This window comes from Sylvia atricapilla, chromosome 5, assembly GCF_009819655.1.
Source record: "Sylvia atricapilla isolate bSylAtr1 chromosome 5, bSylAtr1.pri, whole genome shotgun sequence".
Lineage (NCBI taxonomy): Eukaryota > Metazoa > Chordata > Aves > Passeriformes > Sylviidae > Sylvia > Sylvia atricapilla.
In genome coordinates, this window is record NC_089144.1 from 22,360,166 (window position 1) to 22,374,613 (window position 14,448).

The 14,448-nt window shown below is 50.6% G+C and overlaps 1 protein-coding gene across 1 annotated transcript; it reads left to right on the top strand.

Moving 5' to 3' along the window:
• Positions 1 to 767: 767 nt before the first annotated feature.
• On the top strand, positions 768 to 12,181 carry NET1 (neuroepithelial cell transforming 1). Its single transcript, XM_066318883.1, has 10 exons — positions 768 to 923; positions 5,221 to 5,328; positions 6,017 to 6,184; positions 6,908 to 6,970; positions 7,382 to 7,478; positions 7,579 to 7,655; positions 8,220 to 8,477; positions 8,833 to 9,003; positions 9,728 to 9,914; positions 10,391 to 12,181. The coding sequence occupies exons 1-10, from the start codon at positions 831 to 833 to the stop codon at positions 10,780 to 10,782; spliced, it is 1,614 nt and encodes a 537-aa protein (XP_066174980.1). The 5' UTR covers positions 768 to 830; the 3' UTR covers positions 10,783 to 12,181.
• Positions 12,182 to 14,448: the final 2,267 nt, after the last annotated feature.

The window sequence follows — 14,448 nt, forward strand, 5'->3', positions numbered from 1 at the left end:
TCTTTCAAAAACATTTTGCAGCAGCAAAGGTTTTATACTCCAGCGCTGGCAAGGAGAGCCGCCATTAGGAGGAGGTTGTCCCGCCACACTGCGAGTGCCAGGAAAAAGCACTAAAAATGGGGAGAAAAAAACCCAAATATCTGCTTGGCTTTGTGGGATGGGACAGCCCCTTTGCCCTCCTTGCAGCAGAGCCTCTTGGTGGTCCCGGTTTTTAGAGAATTCCAGGATGGGTGAGGGTGGAAAGGAGCACAGTGGGTCACTGGTGCCGCTCCCAGAGCACGGGGCAGTGTCCAGGTGGCCCTGGAATGTCCCCAGGGAGGATCCAGCCTCTCTCTGGTCTCTGCCCCACATCCAGGGGGAATTCCTGGGCTCTGTCTGCATAGCCTGCTCCATCCTTTGAAACCTCCCTTTGGATACTGGTCCCCGCGGATGGGCTCCCTCGGCCGTGTCCCCTCTCCTGAGCAGCCCCCGCTCCCTCAGCCTCTCCTGGGCACTGGGAGAGTGAGAGCTCCTGGGAGCTGCTCCAGGCCCCGAACCATCCTCACATCCCTCCTCTGGCCCTCCTGTGCTGAGGAGCCCAGAGCTGGGCACAGACTGATAGCAATGAGCAGAGCCGCAGGACGAGGTTTTTTTGGGAGAGTTTTTTTGGGAAACTTTTGGAAGAATTTGGGGCTCCGGCCCCGGGCACCGACGGGGGCGTGGTTTGTTCCGAAGAGGGCGTGGCTTTGTGCGTTGGCCCCGCCCCTTGCGGTGAGGTCGGGGGTGCGGCGCGCGGCGGGCGCAGAGCGCGATGAGCGCGGGCTGAGGGAGGGTCGGGGCCTCCTGCGGCCATGGTGGCGCACGACGAGCTCGGTGGGCTGCTGCCCATCAAAAGGACTATCCGGGTCATCGACGCCCAGAACCAGCACTTCAGGGAGCAGGAGGTGAGCGGAACAAGGGCAGGAGAGGGGACAAAATGGGATTTTTTGAGGGGGAGCGCCCTCACCTTCTCGCTCTCCGTGTCTGAGGGGAGGCGGCGAGCCGGGCAGAGGGCAGGGTAGCCGGCGATTTAAAAAAACTATATATATTTAAGTCCATCTGTGTATACATATATTTGATGTGCATGTAAATATATGTGCAGTATATTTAAGCTCTTAGCCCCCAAGGAGTGGGACCAGGCAGCCAGAACCGATGTCGGCGCCTCACCCAGCGATTTTAAAAACTCTATATATGTTTAAATCCATGTATATGTATATTATCTTTCTTACATACATTTATGTACGTTTTATGTACACATGCATACATTATATATATATTTAAGCTCGTAGCCCCCAAAGAGTGAGCCAAAACCAATCTCGGTTTCTCACCTGACCCTGCTCCCCCCCAGGTGGTTTTTCATTAAAAATTCCCCTTGTTTTCATTTAAAGATCGCCTGATTCCATTAAAAAAATCCACTTTGTCTCTTAGCGCTCTTTACACTGACGGGATTTTTCCTCATTAGGTGCTTGTTCACTGCTTAAAACAGAAGTAAAACCCCTCGTGGGGTTTGTCGGCCTTTTGAGGGCTGTTTGGTTCGATGGAAGTATTGTTATTTTTATCGCGTGTTGTTATGCAGATGGCAGTAATTGCGCTCCTGGTAGGTGTTCCCAAGGCTCCTGCTGCGACAGGAGCAAAAGTTCAGCAGCCAGGTAGGGCTCGGCTGCCTTGGGCTGGGTTTATTGCCCAGATTAGTGGCGAGATGAGCTGGAAAAGTTTTTAAAAAAAAAAAAAAAAAGGCGTTTCCAGACATGGCTGAGGTTTGAGGGCTCAGCGCCGAGTCACCAACCAACCTCAGACCTCAGCAAATCCCGGCTTTGCAACAGCCAAACTTGGGCAATGTCATTGTGCAAAAGGGAAACCAGATGTTGGGGGAGAAAATAACAGAAACCAGAGCTCTGGAAGGGGAGTAAATCGCCTCTAATTGTGAATGGCCTGAGCCAACGCTTCTCTCTGAGCTGGAGTTACCCGTGGATGTCCCTCGGTCGGGAATGGGCTGTTGGATTTGGGAAAAGTCCGATTGTTCATCTTGAAGCTCAGCAAGCCTGTGAATCTTACGCGGAGGCAGTCAGGTGGTTGATGATTTCTGGCAGGAGTTATTTAGGCTGCTGACTAAAATCCCCCCCTTCTTTTTTTTTTTTTTTTTTTTTTGCTGAATTGGCTCGGTAGGAGAAGCTTTTGCCGTGCGTGGTTTCGCCATTGGGTCACCGTGTTTGTGTGGGGCTAGTGTAGGAATTGTGTGTGGCACGTAGGAATTGCACTCGAGTAAAGGGATCCTTGTAAAAACCACTAATTATTACCCGGCACAGGGGAAAGGTTGTGGGCGTGCTGCTGGGAAAAAAAAAAAAAAACGAGCCCTTGCTCAAAAGTACGGCCTGGTTTTCTTTCCAGCAAGGTGCAATCTTCCTGAGTTAACCTGCACTTAGAAGCGCTTAAAGGAATTTCAGGGCTGTGAAATCTCGCCTGGCACAAAATTAGCTTTAGTGGCCGTGCTCGTGATGTGTTAATTCACTTTTAATAAAGAGTCTTCTGGAAAAATAATAATTCCTGATGGAACTGTTGACCCCGCTGGGGTTTTAATTATTCGTGAGTGCTGTAACACCCCTGGATTGTTACAGAAACCTCCCAGACTTTATTGTAATCTGGCTCCTGTAAGGAAGACGGCGTGGAGACAGGGGAGTCATTGTTTGCAAGTACAGAGCTAAAAAAAAAAGCCCTCCTGAGCCGAGTTATCCGCAGTATGAACCGCCCGGAGTCTCGGCTTACACCGGGCTGGACGGGGAGTCCGTGACCCCGGGCTGAAACACAGAGCTCAGCCAAGGGGGAGTTTCCAGGCACGGGGATTTTTAGTTTCCTCCTCCCTGCTCCGGATCAAACGCTCTTCAGGAGCAGGAGAAGAACCAGATGGGGTTTGGTTGGGTTTTTTTTGTTTTGTTTTTTGGTGGTGTTTTTTTTGGCAGTGGAGCTGTGTCTGAGGAGAGCGCTCAGACACAAAGTGGAAAGTGGGGGTTTTTTGTTGGGTTTTTTTGTGTGTGTTTTTGTTGTTTGTTTGTTTGTGGGGGAGTTGTGGGTTTTTGTTTGTTTGTTTTTGGGGTTTTTTGTTCTCTTTTTAAGTGAGGAAAAACGGCTTTTTGCTGAGCTGAGTTCAGGAATTCCTGCTGCCAGCCCTCGGGCACGTGCACATGTCACTTCAGGCGGGCACAGATGTGCTGGGAAGGCATTGCCACATTCCCACATTCCCACACGGCCCTGGGCTCCCAGCCCTGTCACTGGATCTCTGCAGAGCTGCAGCTCTGGCCCTTCACCAGTGACCTGTTGGAGCCTCCCCAGGGCCTGAGGTTTCTTGCTTTTCATTTGCAGTGTCACATTTTGCTTTTCCAGGCTATTTTTATCCCTGACTTTGCCAAAGCCGTGGGTGGCTTTGTGTCTGCAGCTTCCCTGCATCAGTCCTGCACTTTCTTAAGCTTCTTTTGGCCCTTTATTCATCCCTTTATTTATCCTCCTGCAGTGATAGATGGTTTTCTAGAAGTAAATACACCTCCCTTTGCTTCCACTCAGAAACATCTGCAATAAATTAAACCTTCCTTGTTGTCTTTGGGCCTGGCCTAACTTTCCAACCTTTTCCTGCCTGTCCCTATCTTGAGCTCAGTGGAGAAGTTCCTGGTGTCCCACTTGGAGTTCCTTGTATCCTACATAAACCCAGCTGAGGATCCCATGATCGAGGACACTTTTACAGCTTTTCCCATTTTTATGGTGCCCTCTTAACTCTGCCATTCCCCCAAACGTTTCTAGCACAGCTTTGTGCCCTGCCAAGAGCTCTTTTCTTCCTGCACGGCTCATAAATTGTTTCTTTTCATGTTCCCCCCCCTGCAAGTTTGAAGGCTGAGCTCAGGGTGAGCTCACCTCCTCCTCCTCCACCTCCTCCTCCTCCTCTATTGCCCAACACCGCGTGTGGGCAGGGCCGCTGCTGGGGTCGAGTTGCTGAAATCAGATCTTATACACACACACACACATGTAGCTTTTATGCCCCTTCAGTCTTCATGTCTGGAATCCAGCTCTAGGTGTTCCTATTCCCCTTTTTTCTTTTTCTTCTTCTTCTTCTTTTTTTTTTTTTTTTTAATGTTTTGTTTTCTACATTTGTCACTTCTGAGCAAAGGGTTTGACCACCGAGCTGGGCTGGGAATGGAAGTGGTGCAGAGCTCGTCCTCAGCAGCCCCCACAGCCTCTGCCTTTTGAAAGAGCAGAAATTCAACAATAATTAACCAATTTTTACTGAGATCAGCCCAAACTGAGGCTGCTTCCCTGTCCTGATCTGAGCTTCATGCTGAGCAGTCTCATGAGGATGAGTCACATCCAACCCTGTGCCAGATGTTTGGGAGCACCAGGACAATCCTGCAGCCTTTTCCAAGCCTTAACTCAGGGCCCATCTCTTCCCAGCTTCCCCCTGTGCACACCTTTCCTGCCCAGCCCTCTCCACACAATATTTTTTGCTGTCAAACACATCGAGTTGCCCACAGAATTTCCAAAACTGAAGCAGCAGGAGCTTTTCCTGGGGCGTTTCCTCTTTCTTGGCAGAGTTTGGGTTGGGACAGACTTGAGCTCCTGGGCGAGAAAAGCAGAAGTTCCAACTTTCAAATCTAAACGACGTGTAAGAAAAATCACAGTGATTGCAGGGGGTGGGGGCGGAGGAAACTTTGCAAAGTGAAGGATTTCAGCTTTATCTGTGTGTGTGTCCCTCACAGGAATGTTCAGCTCATGGTTGTTTGCTGGTTGTTAAAGGAGCTGCTGAGGCTGTGCTGGGCCCCCACTGCTGCTCTGCTCTCCAAAATAAAATGGAAAAACACATTCTTTCTCCAGAGGAAAAGATGAGAAAATGGAGAAGCAGATCCCAGCTCCATCTTTAGCTGCCACAGTGTGTCAGGGAACACTTTAATCTATTTCTGTTCAAAGCATAACAGTCCCTGCTGGAGCCCTGTTTTGAATTCTCAGTGATGTTCTCTCACCTCTTTTAACTCTGGGCAAAAACCTCTGCTGTTTAATTGCAGCCTTAAAGTTCAGACAAATATTTATAGCCTTGAAAGATGAATGGCTGCTCCCAAACACTTCTCCTCGCTGTGTTTGCCACTCCTTAAGTGGGTTTATGCTTTTGGAACCTGCCTGAGAAATTTCCCAGCCAGGACAGTTTGTTCTCCTCTCCCTTTGCAGGAGCCAAGCACGAAACGGGTCCGGCCTTTAGCACGAGTCACCTCCCTGGCAAACCTCATCTCTCCTGTCAGAAATGGGGCAGTTCGACGCTTTGGGCAGACAATCCAGGTAAAAACAGAGTCCGGCCTGGAGGTTTGGGCAAGGCATTGGTAAAACAGGCACCCCATGGGATTTTGAGGCATCTCTTGGGATTCTCTGTCACCTTTCTTGGGCCTTGGGGATGAGAAGTGCAGCCTCAGGAGTGCACAGGTATCAAGTGCTGTGTAAACATAAATAAAACCAACTGCTTTAGATAAAGAGCTGATAAAGTGCCCCACGTTTGCTGCAGCGTGACGGGAGCTGACCCTGCTGCCCCAGCACTGTTTTCCAAGGAGCTCTGTGCTCACACCTGCAGATAGCAGCGCGTCTGGCTTTTAGGAACCCTGCAAGACACCAGGGCAAAGTTCAAGTGGTTTCTGATTAACCTCTTCTTTGGGAGAATTATGATCCTCCTTTATTTACTTCCTCCTGCCTTGGAAATAAACCCATGCTTTGCCTTCCCATCTTCCTCCCAAGCGGATCAGTGCAGGGAGAGGGGCATGGAAAACCTTGCCAAGCTCTGGGCTTGTCCAGCAGCTTGATTAAAGCCTTCCTTTATCTGAGGAAAAGTGTCTGGGTGTGTTTTCCTGCCCTGGACAACCCAGGAGGACGAAGGATTGGGAGTGGGATGGATAATACTCTAATACTTCTGAAATGTTGGCTCTCCACGTTTGTTTTTAATATTTTTTATTATTTTATTTTTTTAAAATCCCTGCAGTCATTCACCCTCCGCAGCGACAGCAAATCCCCTGGCTGTTCCCAGAAGTCATGCAGCAGATCTGCTGCTCCTACTCCCCCTAAGAGAAGGAACAGTGTCCTTTGGTCAGAAATGTTGGATACCAACACGAAGGAATCCCTGAGCACCAAAGAAATCAAGCGCCAGGAGGTAACTGCCCATGGAAAACGGGATTGGGAACAGCAACCCTTTTGTCCCTTTCCTTGCTGGGAAAGGAGTAATAACCTTTAGAGGGGGGGAGCTGCATCTTCCTGTGCACCTAAACCTAAGATTTATGTCTGCATCAGCCATGGGAAAAGGTGGATTCCACTCTGGAATTCATCTCCCCAGTGTGACCCTTCAGAGATGCCAAACCTTTCCATGGCATTCCTGCAATCCCAGCCCCGGCCCCGCTGGCTGCAGTGCAGCTGCCCCAACCTCAGGTTCCTCACAGAGCCAGCTGTCTTTCTCCTAAAGCTCCTGACAATTGGTTGGAAGCCAAGCAGCAAAGCCTTGGCTTGTCTTTTTCCTGCAGTTCTTGGACAAATCTTGTGGAGACGGCGCAGGAGCCGCCGGAAGCCGCCCGGGGTTTGACCTCTGCGGTTTCGGGGGTTTTGTGTTTGCAGCCTGGCCTGCCTGCCTGAAAGCAGTGATTTAAAAGGCTCTGATATTTAATTTGGCTCGTGCAGGGGCCATCAGGGCTTTCACAGAGTTGGAAGCAAAGCTGCTTTCTCAGGGCTAGGAGAGCAGATTTACTCAGGGTTGTCATGTCCAGGTGCCACCGAGGGGTTGGGGTGGCCAAAAGGACTGTTCAGGGCAGGCTGTACGTCCTGGGAGCTGAAAGGCTCTTCCTGAGAAAGAATAACTCAGGGTGCTTTATCCCCTTCCTCCCAGGCCATCTATGAAATGTCCAGGGGAGAGCAGGACCTGATTGAAGACCTGAAGCTGGCCAGAAAGGTGAGTGGGGTTTTTCCTGCAGTCAGTGATGACATTCCAGGGAAATAACGAGGTTTGTTTTGCATCTGCAAACATGACGTGGGAGCTTTATCAGCCCCAGAACCCCCAGCTGGAAAGCTGGCCCAGAAAGCTGACGTGAGCTCTGGGCCAACACTGGGCTGATTGCACCAAACCCAACCATAAAAGGATTGTGCAGAGCTGCTGGGGACTCCCTCTCCCAGACAGGAAAATCCTTTTCATTGGAGTCCTCCACACTTCACAAAGAGTGAATCTTTGAGCATCAAATAAGTGTTACTCTCCTGTTGCCTTCACTTCTTTCAGCTAATAAACCCCCTCAGTTTAAATCATCAGCTTTGGGGCTTGGCACATTTGAATAGATTTGAATGTATTTAAATATATTTTATTTGACAGGCCTACCACGATCCCATGCTGAAACTCTCCATCATGTCTGAGGAGGAGCTCACCCACATTTTTGGGGATTTGGATTCCTACATTCCTCTGCACGAAGGTAAGAGCAGCTGGGTGCTTTGTGCTCACTGGGATTTAACCTCTCTGCTTTCTTCTGTTGTGGCATTGCTGCAATTCCTCTTTTTCTGTTTCCATTCCAGACTTACTGGCAAGTTTGGGAGAAGCAACAAAGCCAGATGGAACAGTGGAGCAGATTGGGCCCATCCTTGTGAAGTGGGTGAGTTCAGAGCTTGGCTGAAACTGAGCTTAGAGAACGTTTAAAGGCAGAAGCTGCAAAGCTCTGGGGCTTTTGGTGGCTCTCAGTGCAAGATTGGAAGGGAAATCCTGGCAATACTGAAAACAATGGGATTCTCTTGGCTGGAATGGGCTCTGATTTCACCCCAGAGACCTGGAATGATTTGCTGATTAGAGTTGGAGTGTCTGTGTCTGCTGGACTCTGTCCCAGTGTGATTCCAGAAGTGTTATCCCTGCAAATCCTAAACACTGGGAGCTTTATGGGCTCTGTGTGCTTATCTTCCTCACAAAGCCCAAACCATGGGAGCTTCATGGGCTCACCTTCCTCACAAAATCTAAACCTTGGGAGCTTCATGGGCTCATCCTCCTCACAAAATCCAAACCTTAGGAGCTCCATGGGCTCATCCTCCTCTCAAGATCCCCCCTTAGCTTTTTCTTAGGAAAAACACCCCAGCGAGGGCTGTAAAGCTGCACAAGTTTTCCGTGTTAGTGCCATCTGCCCTTCCCACAGGGAATCTGACTGCTAAATCTCCTCTGTTCCCTGCAGTTACCCCAACTCCATGCCTACAAAGGCTACTGCAGCAACCAGCTGGCAGCCAAAGCCCTCCTGGACCAGAAGAAGCAGGATAGGAGGGTCCAGGATTTCCTGCAGCGCTGCCTGGAGTCTCCCTTCAGCCGCAAGCTGGACCTCTGGAGCTTCCTGGACATCCCTCGCAGCCGCCTGGTCAAATACCCCCTGCTCCTCAAGGAGATCCTCAGGCACACTCCCAAAGACCATCCCGACATCCACATCCTGGAAGAAGCTGTGAGTAATCCTGATTTGTTGGTTCTGAGCTAAGGATGTGATCTGGGAGCTCCAGAAATCTTCCTTTAAAACCCTCAGCAGTTCCCAGTTCGAGGGGCATAAAGCTGTGACAGGGAAAGTGAGGGAAAACTCCATCCATTTGCTTATTCTGACCTAAAAATATGATCTGGGAGCTCCAGAAATCTTCCTTTAAAACCCTCAACAGTTCCCAGGGGGTGTTTCTTGAGGGGCACAAAGCTGTGACAGGGAAAGTGAGGGAAAACTCCATCCCTGGGGGTTGTGAAGGAGCACAAGCAGAGGTCACTTACACAGGGGAAGCAGTTAATCCCTCCTAATCATTTGTTTGGGTTTTTAGATATCCATAATCCAAGGAGTCCTCTCTGACATCAACCTGAAGAAGGGTGAGTCTGAGTGCCAGTATTACATTGACAAGCTGGAATACCTGGATGAGAAGCAGAAGGATCCAAGGATTGAAGGCAGCAAAGCTTTACTGTGCCACGGGGAGCTGAAGAATAAAAATGGACACGTAAGTCCCTCATTTTTTACTAATTAACTCTCAGACCTTCCCTCAGAGCAGGATTGGGAGCCTTCCATCCTTATGGATAGTTTGGGTATTGGATAAAAAAGCAGAGGAAAATCCCTTCTTGGCTGCCCCGTTTCAGGGTGTAAGGGAAAGTTTCCTGCTGACAGCTCCACAGTTAGCTTGGGGAAGCTGGAAAATCATTAGCATAGAGTCCTCACAGAAAGTGCTCTCCATCCAGAGGAATTTCCTGCCACTGTTTACTTCCAGGTGCTCTGACATTGCCCATTAGGAGCCCTGGCTCTTCCAAACAGAAGGGTTCCTGCAAAAAGCCAGTTTGGAGTTTATCTCCACCCACTGCACTCCAGGCTTTGATGCCTTTTGTCCTGAGTTCAGCCTCAAATCTTTCCATGTTTTCCTTGTTGATTGGGTTTTTTGGTGGGTTGTTTTTATTTTTTTAAGTGGTTGTTTTACTCCTGCATACAAGGCTGGAAAGATAGGGCTCCTACTCATCCTGTCCCTGGATCTGGGACTCATCATTCCCTTTCTAGGGATCAATAAACTAATAAAGCTGCTGATGTAACCCTGCTGCGTGCCAGACCTTGGCATTGGCACAGGAGACTGAAAATCACCGTGGGTGCAACTGCCAGATAAAGGTGGCCTTGAATCCCACAGGATGTATGACCTCATGGAATACACAGAGTGAACACTGGAATGTTTTCCCTTCCAGAAGCTCTATGTCTTCCTGTTCCAAGAGATCCTGGTGCTGACACGGCCGGTGACCCGCAACGAGCGCCAGGCGTTCCAGGTGTACCGCCAGCCCATCCCTGTCCAGGAGCTGCTCCTTGAGGACCTCCAGGATGGAGATGTCAAAATGGGAGGCTCCTTCCGAGGAGCTTTTGGGAATTCTGATAAAGGTATGGATCCAATTCGTGGTGGCCATGATTTCACTGCTGGATTAGAACACATCTTTGTCTCCTGATGCTGTTTTGCCCCACAACGACAGAGACTCCGAGCTTCAGAAGGCTGAAAATGACTCCTTTGTTTTTGGGATGTGACTCTTACATACCATTTTACACAGAGCAGTTTGATTGGTGACACAAAGGCAAACCTCCTCAATCACACTGGTCAGAGCACAGGGACATCAAGAAGAAGTCCCTCCTAGGACAAGGAATGAATAACATAGTACAGTTTACAAAAACACATCTCTTGTTTACAGAAAATTCCCTGGGAAAAGAACTTCAGAAGACCAAAACACCTCAGGCACAAACCAGGGCTATAGTCTCCCTGCTGGATTTTGGGATTTGGGACGGGGGTTTTGTTGGGATTTCAAACCTCCAGTGCAATCTAAATACCAACTCGTAACTGATCTGCTTTTCCCTTTTATCTGCAGCCAAAAACATTTTCCGAGTCCGTTTCCAAGATCCCAGCCCGGGCCAGTCCCACACGCTGCAGGCCAACGACGTCTTCCACAAGCAGCAATGGGTGAACTGCATCCGCACGGCCATCGCCCCATTCCAGAGGAACATTCCCCCCTCCGAGCTCCAGGAGCTGCCAGAGCTGAGCGAGGAGTCAGAGGAGAACAACCCCTCAGTGCCCAACGTCCCAGCCCAGAGCCGCCAGTCGGGAATATCCCACATGGAGCTGGATGAGAGCTCGGCCGAGTGCGGCTCTGTCCTGGACTCGGAGGAAGCCAAAGGGGTCAAATCCCACAGAACCTCATCTGGGCACAGAAAATCCAGGGAGAAGCAGCTCAGTGGGAAGAGGAAAGAAACATTGGTGTAAGGGGAAAAAAAAAAAAAAGGAGCCCCTGGTGCCCCCTCTGGGGGGAAAACTGTTAATTTATAAATAATTCCGTGTACATTTTTGTACCGGGAGCGCCTTCGGTGCCGCTCCCTGGATCAGATTTGGGTTTATGTTGGAATGGCAGCTACTGGTGTGCAGTTACTGTTGAACTGGGGTCTGTTTTTGCACTTGGAATCCATGAGGGGTTTCACAAAGAAAAAACTCCTCGTGGCAGAGCAAATTTGGGTTCCCAGAAATTTCCCACAGCCATGGTAGAAGGATGGAAAACGAAGTGGCATTTCAGGCAGCACTGGGGGTTTTGATCAACTCTGCAAAAGTCCTTTGAAGGACTCGACACCTGAAGTCACTCCAGTGTGTGGTTATGGCAATTCCTGCAAATTTGCATGTTCCTAAAGGAAGAATCCTGAAAAAAAAACCAGACCCCAAGTTCAACAGGTTCTCAATTCACCTACTGGAATCTTTGATCTCTGTGTGTCCTTTGTACATTCCTCTGTCTCACTCTTGTATCCTGCCAACTATTTAATTTTTTTATTAGTTTTGTTTTGAGTTTGGGGGTTGGGATTTTGGGGGGTTTTGTTTTGTTTTCTTTGATCAGTCGGTTGGGGTGGTATTTTTATTTTTGTATTTTTGTTGCTCAGACTTGGCATTTCCTTTCCAGTACTTGATCCTTCGTGCTCCGAGGGGTGATGTCCCAACTGTCCCTCAAATCCCCCCGGAGCAATCCACGGGCTGGGAGGAGACACTACTGAAAGAGAACTGCTTTACTCCAGGGTGTAGGAAGGTTGTAGGCACGTTGTAGAAGGGTTTTGGGGAGCAGTGAGTAGAGGGGGTAGCAGGGAGCGAAGGTAGATTCTGTGTTTTTGTTGCCTTTTGGAAATGAAACTCTTCCCAAAGGGAAGCAGGACTTGGAGGCAACCCAGGGGTTCTTGCATGTGGTAGAAAGGTAGAGGAGAGGAAGAGTTGGAGGTGTGAGGAGAGGGGAAGGAGTGGTTGTAAATACTCAGGGTGGCAGCACTGCCATCTTCTAGAGCTCCAAAGATCCAGGGGAAGATCCAGCTTGGGAATGGCGCTGCAGGGCACTGTGGGAAGCAAAGTGGTGGCAGCTCTGAGGACAGCGGCGTGTCCCTGAAATCCAGGACTCTGGGGAGTGGGATCCTGCAGTCCCTGTGATCTAAAATCCAGGATTAGGGAGCCAAATCCCAAAAATCCAGGCTTGGGGAGCGGTGACTCCACATCCAAGGGTTGTCATTGCCTGTAACACGTCTGGCTGGGAGCTTTGGGAATGGGCAGAGGGTGTACATAGACACACCGTGTGGTTCTCTGTAAATGTTGTACAGTTTCCAGTGCCAAGTTCCATTAAATTCCTGATGGCCTCTCACCTGCCTCCTCCGAGTCCTGCCTGGGAGGGAGGGATGTGTCTGTGCTCTGGATAAAGATCTCTCCAAGCTTGAGGCTCCAGAAGGAACCCCATCCTCCTGCTGGGATCCTTCCATGTCCTGGCGGGACAAGCTGGCATTTCACAGCTCCATGTCCTGTTATTCCACTGCAGTTGAGTTTATGGACTCTGCTCCATTCCTCAGGGAAAAGGGAGCAGTGGGATTCCCCTCACCCACAGAGGAGGGTCCTCATTTAAGAAATCCTTGGGAAGGGGGATCCTGCTGGGCTGATCCTCAGGAAACTTCCAGGGAGTTGTACCAAGATAAACCCATCCAGTCTTCTCAGTTTTCCCAAAAAACATCCAGCCTGACCTTGTATGGGGTGTCCAGGCACGGCTGCAGCTCCGGGAGAGCGATCCCAGCTCCAGCAGCTCCGTGTTTAGGGACAGGATTTACAGCCGAGCTCTGACCTCTGAAGCTGATTAGATCCAGAGGGAATTCAGCCTTTCCCCTGCAGGGAGAAGCTGGAAAGACAGTTCCTCCTGCTCAAAAGCATCAGTGAGCTGCTGGAGCACAGGGAGAGGAAATCCCATGGATTGTCTTCTTGTCCTCCCTCAGCCAGGCTGGAACCTTTGGCTCCTCATCCTGCAGCCAAAAATCCTGAATTCCCTTTAAATAATTCCCCACAACTCCTGCTGGTTCCTCTCCGTGCTCCATCCCTCCAGCAGGAATGTGCAGGCGTCTCAGCCCTCCCTTCTCCAGACTAAACAAGCCGTGCTCCCCTGGACTCCTCCCATGGAATTCCATGGGATCCCAGCCGGCTCCCTCTGTGCCTCTGCCCAGCCAACACCCCCCATGCCGTGGGTGTGGAACCCCGGGATAGAATTCCCAAGGGCAGAGGGACATCCCTGTGCCGGGAGGGGACACTGGGGATGTGTCAGTGCCCATGGATGTGGCACCTCCGCCCTGGGTAAGCAACGCCTCGGATCCGTGTTTGCCTGGGGATCCACCCAGCACCGGAACTGAACCAACACCTCCGGGGCTTCCAGGTGGGACCTTCCCAGAGCTGGGATCACTCCAAGAATTCCCAACGTCCCCATTCCAGCCTCTTCCCCACAAGGACATCAGGATCCCTTTGCTCCAGCTTTAGGAGCTGCCTTCAGTTCACCCTTGGATTTGGGAATCTCCGTGGAAGCAGAGCCTAAAACCTCCAAATCCCAAATATCACTCCACCAACGCTCTCACAGCCGTTCTGGGATCAATCCTGAGCCCACCCTCTCCAAAATCCCATTTCCCACACTAAACTCGGGGCAGTCTTTGCCGGGATTTGTGGAGATCCCTCCCCGTCCCCACAGCCGCCCCCGGGATCAGTCTTGGGCTCGTGCAGGGGCCCCACGGAGCTTTCCCTGTCGCAGCCATTTCCTTCTCCACCTCCCAACTTTCTCTTTTTCCATGAATTCATCCCCCTCCCACCCCCCTGCCCTGTCTGCAGCTGCAAACCCAGACACATCTGTGCACATCTGGGCTGGCCTTCCCAGCCCAGCTGCCTCGGGAGAATCCAACTGGAAGCTTTTCACCTCCTGGACTGGAGGAATTTTTCCCCCCTCCTTTCCTTGGATTAGGCCCCTCAAAAGCCAGACAGAGCCTGGAAAACTCCGTGTGAGGCTTCAACAGGGCCCCCCTTCATCAAAGCACCAACTTTTCCAGCTCCAGGTGGAGACATCCCGGGAAATTGAGCTGCCAAAAACGCGGCAGCAGCCTGCTCACCATCCCACCGTGGTGGTCTCCCCTTCCCTGTCCTACCTCACAGCCCACCCCGGATGCTGTCAATAGGATTAGGCCATAAATCCTGGGATTTTATGGGCCAGCAGGAAGTTTTATTGGGATAATTATCCTGATAAATGAGGCGCAGTTAAAGCACAGACAAAATCAAGGGCTGGCTTTGACCTTATCCTGGAAATTGATGTTGGGGATGGGATCCATGGGATGGGGTGGGAGGCAGTGAGTGCTGGTCATGGGTGCTGGTCACAGGGATATAAAGGAATGGGATGGGATGAGAGGTGATGGGTGCTGGTCATGGGAACGGGATGGAATGGGATGAGAGGTGATGGTGTTGGTCACAGACAGGTCATGGGGAGATGATGAGTGCTCGTCATGGGGATGGGATCCATGGGATGGAAGATGATGGGTGCTGGCAATGGGGATAGGGTGGGATCTGTGGGATGGAATGGATGGGAGCTGATGATGGGTGCCAGTCACAAGGATTTCA

Coding starts and splice junctions, on each gene's coding strand:
- NET1 (XM_066318883.1), top strand. CDS start 831: ATGGTGGCGCACGACGAGCTCGGTGGGCTGCTGCCCATCAAAAGGACT. Junction 6,185..6,907: donor AAGAAATCAAGCGCCAGGAG/GTAACTGCCCAT, acceptor CCTTCCTCCCAG/GCCATCTATGAAATGTCCAG. Junction 8,478..8,832: donor TCCACATCCTGGAAGAAGCT/GTGAGTAATCCT, acceptor TTGGGTTTTTAG/ATATCCATAATCCAAGGAGT.